The 8,390-nt window shown below is 43.4% G+C and overlaps 1 protein-coding gene across 1 annotated transcript; it reads right to left on the bottom strand.

Moving 5' to 3' along the window:
- Positions 1-1,380: 1,380 nt before the first annotated feature.
- Positions 1,381-6,952, bottom strand: BCL2L14 (BCL2 like 14). The gene is made up of 5 exons (XM_051618270.1): positions 6,550-6,952; positions 4,520-4,678; positions 3,509-3,576; positions 2,246-2,518; positions 1,381-1,502 (listed from the first exon to the last, which is right to left on the bottom strand). Exons 1-5 carry the CDS (start codon positions 6,950-6,952, stop codon positions 1,461-1,463), a joined length of 945 nt encoding a protein of 314 aa, XP_051474230.1. The 3' UTR covers positions 1,381-1,460.
- Between the last annotated feature and the right edge of the window lie 1,438 nt (positions 6,953-8,390).

The raw sequence follows: 8,390 nt of genomic DNA on the forward strand, positions 1-8,390 counted from the left end.
AAAAACTAAGGGAATCTTAGATTTACAGTCTAGAGATATATCAAGTATTTCCCAGCTCCTTTGAAGAAGGAAAACAAAGGTAACTCACATCCAAGTTCTCTTCCTTTTGTTTCACACGTACATGTCCAAACAGAGGCAGAGTTTGCTGCACATGAAAGTTTCAGGTTCATTAGAAAAATACTTGATCTTTGATAGCATTGCATATCTTACACATCCATTTAAAATGTTTTTATCACTTTAATTCAAATCCATGATTTGTTAATAACTTCTTTATGCAACTTTGTAGTACAATGTACTTGTACATGCAGAAAGAGTACCCTTAACAGAAGGGCATCTTACTGAGGGGCAGAGACCCAGTTCAGGAAACATTACCTGTTTGTACTGGAAAATCACTGAAACAATGTCATGGTTTTACAGATTCAGCAGATGTTCTGAGTTCCCTCTTTCTCCAGTGGGGATTTGTGGAGGATGTAAATCCAAAAGTCATCAAATAAATGGGCCACAAACCAAGCCTCAAAATCACAAATCGTTTCACTGGCATCCGTTTCTACTCTAAATGAAGCACTGTTACTCCTTCCACTGCCACACATTCAAGAACTCTTACCAGATCACTTGCTTTCAATGGCTGAAGGGCAAGTTCAGTTTATGGAGAAATCCCTGAGATTACTCATAGAACTGAGCTCCTTTTGAATAAGGAAGAAAACTGACGCAGTAGGATAAGTTTAAATTTCTTGGACTACAAAGCTCTTAAAATGTTTGTATCTTCCACATTAATGGACAAAATAATGCTGTAAAAGTCAACATCTATTGCACTATGCTTTGAAGGGTTTTAAAACAGAAGACTTCAAATTAAAAGCATCTGTAGGTAGATCAAGCCTGTTTTCTAGACAGTACAGGGAAGGCACTGGTAACCCTCATTAACCTTTCTCAGTCCCTTTCTGAAGTAGAAAATGGCATAAGTACTTTGGAGAACCTAATCAGAGAGAGAGGGAGAGGAAACTAATAGCAGTGTGTGAAGTATATTTTCTAGCAAGGAACTGGAACTGGTAACAGATAACACTATGAACCACACAAAGATGGCAGCATTTGTCTCACTTGGTTAATGGTTGATCACAGTCCAGTGGTTCTTGATCATGTACTTTGATGTTTTTCCTCCTGTTTGCACTTTAACATCCATTCACAGGAGCAGAGGCAAGCATCTCTACTCAGAAAGGTACCTAAAATTACTACGTGTGTGTCTGAATGCTCCAGGGGAGTTGGAGGTGCCTTCATAAACACTGAACGCTTCTACATCAATACCAACTTTAGGGAAGTGTAATTCCACCCATCGGAGTTAGCTGTGTCACACTCCAACCTTCCATAGAAACATTGAAACGCTAATAATTCTGGCATTGGACTGTAGTAAGATCCTGTGTGTTCCTTAATTGAAGGCTCATACACCCTGAAGAATTCAGTCATGATTACTCTACTTCTTCCTCATCCAGTGAAGTCAAAGCCTTCTCCTGTAACATAGAAAGAAAACTTGATTTAATTATAAAATTACAAAAGCAATTATAAAAGCAATGTGGACTGTCATCCTAATTTCAACCCTGTCAGTAGCTTTGCCAGTAGAATTTTCTGAGCTCACATGGCAACTGTTCTGATGGACACAGGCTGTACAGCTGCTGAATGTTTCCATTCATTTCATGAAGCACGACAGGACCAGGATCTCCATTGCATGTGCCTGCCAGCAAATCCAGGTTACAAAGTGCTGGCAAAAGAGCACCTGGCACAACTGACCTGGAAAGAGGGATACGAAGATAAAAAGATGCCTTTCTGTAGAGGGAAAGCAGAGGCATGCCACACACCATAAGGGCAGAACTGCTGAACTACAGTGCTGCCCCCAGAACCTGCTGACAGCAGATCTCTATGGAGAAGTACAGGATTAGGGCAACTGTGAAGATTCCTGGTGTTTCTCCCAGCCCTCAGCTTTTTATGGTGGAGAGACTGTCTGTGCCAGGAATGGAGTTTGATACTCAACAATCCTCCAAGAATGTCTCCTATTGACTTTTGGACCTAGGTAAAGAAAAGACTTGCAGCATAGGTGACGTTTTGTTGCAAGTCATCCCACAGCTGGAGTACACACTGTGTAAAAGAATCTGCAGTTTGGTTTGGGCTGTGTTGGGCCCATGTTCGTTCTGTGCAAGTGTGCGTTGCTTCAAGGTGCCTTAGGCTGTACACAAGTCAAGAGAGGCAAAACACATACCCAGCCACCACGGTCCTGAATCCATGGCTTGAAATGCTCTCTGAGGTACTTCAATCCAAAGCCCAAGACCAGGTTCATAGGATGGTTGTCCATAGCAGTAAGTCTGATGGCGACTTCCATTGTAAAGGCAACTTTTGTGCATTGCAGTTGGTCTCCTGGCTTAGTTGTTGAATCTGCTACGACACCCTCCAGGAACGAATCAGTGATCTTCTTGAAGAAGGGGTAGGAGAGCATCTCTTTAAAATGCTGATATAAAACCTTGTCTTTTTTGATCTGCAAATAAGAATAAGGAGTGATTAAACTGAGCCACTTTCGTTGGTATTTTTTTGCCCATCCTGTTAGGAAAAGAGAGCATCTCTAGGTAATACATGCAGTGTAGTCTAGTTGCGGTGGTGAAAGCAAGAGATGACACACAAACCTCACACTTCACAGCAAAGCTGTTCCTTCAGGTTCTGGAGGTGGCTTTAAGTTCTTTGCATTTGGATGAGAGAGCAGAGAGAGAGAGAGAAAGCAAAATAAGTATGACACTGATATTGAGACCTGCAGGTAAGGTGCCATGGGAATACAGGAGTGGGAGGGTGGTAGGAAAGGCCAAGGTTATAAGAAGCATGGCAACAGCTGCCATGCTAGGCTCCATTTTCTCAGTTATGGCCTTTGTGATGCTGCTTACTTGGGTACCCCTCTGCTGCAGGAGCTGAGCATCTCTGCTCTGTGGGAGTACACCTTTATAGAGCAGAAGGGGCAGCTAAAGAAGAGACTAAAGGAACCAACACCTATGTTTTCAACAGAGAAAATACCCACTCTAACTGAAGGACTCCTTTTGGAGTTCTTTTGTAGCTTTTTGGAAGGGCTTTTAAAATGTTTTCCAAAGATTTATTTCCCTACAGCAACTCTCAAAGCTGTGGAGTTTCCTTCCCTCCACTGGGAACAACTTGTATGCCCAATTTAATGCAAACACAAGAGTTTCTCAGAGTCAGTCAAGTGCTCAACGTGCCATGAAACTCAACAGGAATGAGGAAAGGGACTCTTTAAAGAGCACAACATTTTTGTTGCCTTACTCCTATATCCTAACAGAGCTCTCTGCCAGTCCTCTGGTCTTAAGAAAGATATCAGGATGAATGATGAAGGTTTCAGAAAGCCCTAAATGTGGAAAGAGTTCAGGATAGAGACAGGGAGCACTAGGTTACAAAACATTCACTCCCAAGAGAAGTGTAATCTCTTCCTCACACTCGTGCCTGTGTAGCTCCTGAAAACAGGAGTTACCTTTTCGTCTAGTCGATCCCCTTCTCGTCTCAACAGTGAAACTATTTCCTGAATTATCTTGTCTTCATCTGTTAAAGAAAAACGTAACATAAATATCACAGCCTTCTAGGAGGATCCAGATAGTAAACTTTGTGTCAATTAATTATGAAAACAGCTGCAATTTTGTTTGCAAATTCAGTGTTGTGTATCCAGGCTTTAAGCAGAAGCTCACTGTTCTAGTCTGTGTGGAGTAAGCAATGCTATTTCTCCATCTGCCCAATCTTTTGCTCCAGTTAAGAATCTGGCAAAGAGCAGGGCCTTTAACATCCCACTCCCAGCCCTCTGGGCTTTGAGGTATGGCTGGTAAGAAGCCAGAACAAAGGAGGATCTAGAGGAAGTCCACAAAAATGGACTTAAAATTAGGGGGGTAAAAAAAAAAAATCCCCTCATCATTACCAATTATATCTTCTGCAGCTCATGAGGACAAACTCTAGGCTTGCTGGATTAAAATGGCAAGATCCCTCTTGTAACCAGAAATCCCCAGAAAGCCTGCATTAAAACTTTTAGTCTCTGCAGACCTTATGGAAGACAAGCAGGTCAGACTTCTAACAGATGGATGAGCAGTGTTGACCCATCACCAAAGAGGGATTGACTAAGACATTATTGCCCCAACGACTTGTCTTCAGTCTTAGAGCTGTGGTGTATTACTCTGCTCCCAGCCCTGCCACTCCTACCACTCATCTTTCATCTTATGTCCCTTTACCTTCATCCTACTTTTCTCATGTCACATCTCCTTGGATCTTTAAGGATGCTCCTTCTAATTGCAGTAGCAGGCAGGACTTGTTAGAAGATTGCAAGGGCAGTCCCTGAAATGTGGGCAACAGAGCAAGAAACCAGCAGAGCAAAATTTCTTCTTCACAGTCTCTTGCTGCCGAAGTCCTGAGTGCTTCCCTATATCTGCAGAAGATGGCTCAGTGTGCAATCCCAACCTAACATACTGTCTGTGAGTGTGAAATTCTTCACCCTTACCACGTTCTTTGCCCTCACTTCCACCAGGAAGACTGTCAATGTCATCTTCCTCGCTTCCGGCATCAAGTGTCCTGAATGACACATCTGAAGGAGATTCCTGGGGTCTGGAAGTAACAAGTTTGGCAAGCTTGTCTGCAATGTGGCTGACATCTGCTGTTTCACCTGATTGGGAAAGAGGGTGGGAAATAAAGGAGGCAATTAATCTTTCCAGGAAATAATTCAGTGATTTACTTGTTTCCCCCTGAGGTGGAAGTGCCCAGAGGATACTGAGAGATATTTCCCCATGCTGAGGCTTTGCTATTGCTTGAGCTCAGCTGATAATAATTTGGAGGGATAAGTGACATGGTACTACCCCTATCTGCTCTCTGAGCAGCAGGTAACTGCACAGAGGCTGTACAGAAGCAAGTGTGAGTGCAGCTCACTAGTCTACATCCTTGCAAGCCAGAAGCACACCATGTATTAAGATATGTAAGAGTACTGCTCTATAGAACTGTGAATCTTGGACCTTACTACAAGAGTGGTATTACCCATGATTAGTTCAGCCATAGGTCTAGACTCAGAAATGATGCTCTATTTGAATTCTCTTTCCTTGTTCCCACAGGCTAATCCTGAGCAAAGGAGAAGCAGAGTTCAGTTCACAGGCACCTCTATCACAAAAATTTGTTGTATCCTTGAGACTGTTGTATTAATCAGACATGAATATTGGGAGAACTCAGCAACCAGACTGGTTCTAAAAGGGGCTCTTCCTTCCAATTTGCCTCACAGACCCTGGGATGTAAAACTCCATCTCCCCACCACCACTGCCAAGTGGTAGCTCTTGTGTGACCAGTAGACATCAAGACCAGCTCAGCAGCAGCCTGACCCCATAATGTATGTAAAATTCACAAGCAGAGTTGACTGTGAGGGTAGCAGGGGCTAATGCAGCCAATAAAAATTGTATTTCAAGGCTGGTGAATCAACCCATAGACATGTCCATCCCCTCATCTGCCTCCAGAGCTTATGAGGGTGCTGCTAAACTTCTATGAAGGGGATCAGGCAGTTCCCAACTTTGGAAACCTAAGACTGAGCAACTGGTTTTAAACTGAGCAGGCCTTCAATTTAAATGGCTAGTCCCCAAAAGCAGCCCCATTTTCTCCAGAATGGCCTGGCCAAGCTTGCAATGTAAGTGCTAGCAGTGTAAGTGACAAACAATAATGTTTTAGGGGCAGATAAAGCTTGGATTTGAAGCCAAGGAGCAGCCCTGGGGAGGCTGACACCCAGCATGGGGAGGCTTGGCCTTGAGGCCATGCTGCCATCAATCCTGCAGGGAGCATGGTTCTGGGGGCTGGGGTAAAAGACTTTTTTTTATGGATGGGATCCCTAGATGTTGGAGGTATTACAGCCACCTATCACCTCTTTTTCCAGCACATGGGAGGGCACATTCAGACTTAGTGGAATACCAATGTGTAAAGGAGACTTAGGTAACTCTGGAAGACTGTTTTCAGTTAAGATGCATGGTGGGGATATGAGAAATGGCCAACAGATATGGACCACTCTGTGCTCAAAGCTGGCTACTGCCAACTGCTTGGCACCGGAATTTCAAGCACCAAGAATTTCACTTCTGTCTTTAAGGGGGGAATATTTATTGCATGACAAAGATTCTTGACTGTGCATTCAAACAACTTTATTCCTTGATTTTAGTGTGGATGTCTTCAGTCTGACTGATGTCTTATGCTTTCTTTCTAACCAGGTATGAAAAAGAAAAAGCCAACACCTGGGAAAAAAAACAACAAGTTGAGCAATTACAAGAGACTTCCCACCTTATGATGGAAATCAGAAAAGCCAGTCACAAGCATGAATCATTTGTGTGCAGGCACTACTGAAGGTCTGGCAATGAGCCTTCTGAGTCGAAAGTCAACAGAGCTAGCACAGAGGTGGCCACAAAGTGCACGAAACCACCTTTCTCTTTCTGCTTTTCCACAGGCCACCAGCTGTTTAAGCTGTTTAGAGAGAGATTTAAAGACAAACAGCAAAAGAGAAGAACTAAGACGTACTTGTCTGATGCTGAGATGTCTCTTCATAATGCGTAAACTTAAATCTTCCTGACAGGGGTATTCGGTGCACTTCCTGCTTTGGTCTGTCACAGGGAAAAGGTGTGCCTGGATAAGCCCTAGATTTTTGTTTCGGTTGGTTTTTGCTCTGCTGTTCCACCTTGCCACCCTGATAAACTGCTATTGGGGTTGGTCCATCTATACTACTTTGATGGGCCAGCTTTACTTTTCTTTTGGTTAAGGATGATGATTTCCACACATTAGCCTCATTTTCCAGGAGTGTTCCATATTTCCTGACAGACAACCGCCGCTGGGCGTAGGCCATCAGGATCTTGTATTCTATGCTGTCTCGCTCATCATCTCCCAGAGGTATTTCTTCCATACTGACATCATTTGGCGAAGCCATCTTGGTTCCTGCAAGAGAAGACAGTGATAGGGCAAGGGGTGATGGTTTTAAACTGAGAGAGGGGAGATTTAGATTAGATATTAGGAAGAAATTCCTCCCTATAAGGGTAGTAAGGCACTGGAATGGGTTGCCCAGGGAGGTTCTTGATGCCCCATCCCTGGAGGTTTTTAAGGCCAGGCTGGATGAGGTTTTGTACAACTGGTCTAGTGGTAGGGTTCCCTGCTCATGGCAGGGGGGTTCGAACTTGATGATCTTTAAGGTCCCTTCCAACCTTAATGATTCTAACAATAATCTTAGTTTCAATGGCTTAGGGGACTCCCTGTTTTTCAAGAATGCCAACCAGTATTTGACATTTCTATAGAACATTTCACCAAACAGCGTAGTGATGTGAAGAGGATTATAGTACCCGGGAGCCCAAGAAGCACAGTTTTCTAGAAGCAGAATTTGGTTTCTGTGAAATATTTCAAGTGGCAAATGAGGCACATCAAAGAAGGGGAATGGGAGATCTGATACATTGTTCTTTACTGCATGTGGTGTCTTAAGACACAACAGATGAGGTAATTCAGGCAGTATTCTATGGTTGGGGTGCAATGCAGGAAAAGAGGAAAGTCCATAGCAATAGGAACAGATTCTTGGGGTGGAAAGAAAAACAATTCATCAAAGCACTGAGGTTTGAATGAGCAAGTGTCTCAATACATGAGAATTGTGCTTTCAGAGAAAGCTTGGACTGGGTAGTGCTCTGGGTAGGAAAGCAAACCACAACTAGTCCAAACATTAAGAAAAAATATATTAACCTATCATAATGTTCTCAACTGTTCTTTCACTTTAGGGGACCTGAGACAACAATCTTGTATGTTTGACTACATGCAATGGATGGTGTGGTGGCACTTCTTTAGTGTAACTTGATCTTATCTAAACAAACATACCTAACCCACAGCATGCACAGGGAAATTTGACATTTCCCTGTTCCCCTAAGCAGTGTGACTCCTCAAGCCACCACACAAAACACTCTATATCTTTGCTTAGCACTAGACCCAGTTGCCACCTGCCCTCCCTGAAGCCAGAGCAACACTAGGGAAAAAGGGGAGTGATAGGCTGTGATGCAGAGACTTAGCTGCTGTGCTTTTTCCATCCATGAAAAGGTGTCTTCTGCAGAGCACAGGTGAGGTTTTTGATGTTGGAGCAGGCAGCCCAGACCACTGAGAGCAGGCTTTTTGCAGGTTTTCTCAATGACCCACATAAAGGTGAACAAAACTATGCACATTTCTAGAACCTGTCACTAGGGTCTCTGTTGGTGACAAGCCAAAATAGGAGGCTTCTGTTCCCACTGCCCTCTCTTGAACAAGTACCAAATTCACTTGCACTGTGTCCTCAGACTGACAGAAGCAAATCTAAGCCAGTTTCTTTCTGTCTGGAATATCATTCAGCTATCTGCCAC

The sequence above is a fragment of the Apus apus genome, chromosome 1, assembly GCF_020740795.1.
Source record: "Apus apus isolate bApuApu2 chromosome 1, bApuApu2.pri.cur, whole genome shotgun sequence".
NCBI lineage: Eukaryota > Metazoa > Chordata > Aves > Apodiformes > Apodidae > Apus > Apus apus.

Bases quoted from the DNA above. Each gene is read 5' to 3' on its own strand.
- BCL2L14 (XM_051618270.1), bottom strand. From the start codon at position 6,952: ATGGCTTCGCCAAATGATGTCAGTATGGAAGAAATACCTCTGGGAGAT. The intron at 4,679-6,549 runs GTACGTCTTAGT...TTTCCCAATCAG, and splicing joins GACATCTCAGCATCAGACAA to GTGAAACAGCAGATGTCAGC. The intron at 2,519-3,508 runs GTAACTCCTGTT...TCTTATTTGCAG, and splicing joins GGGATCGACTAGACGAAAAG to ATCAAAAAAGACAAGGTTTT.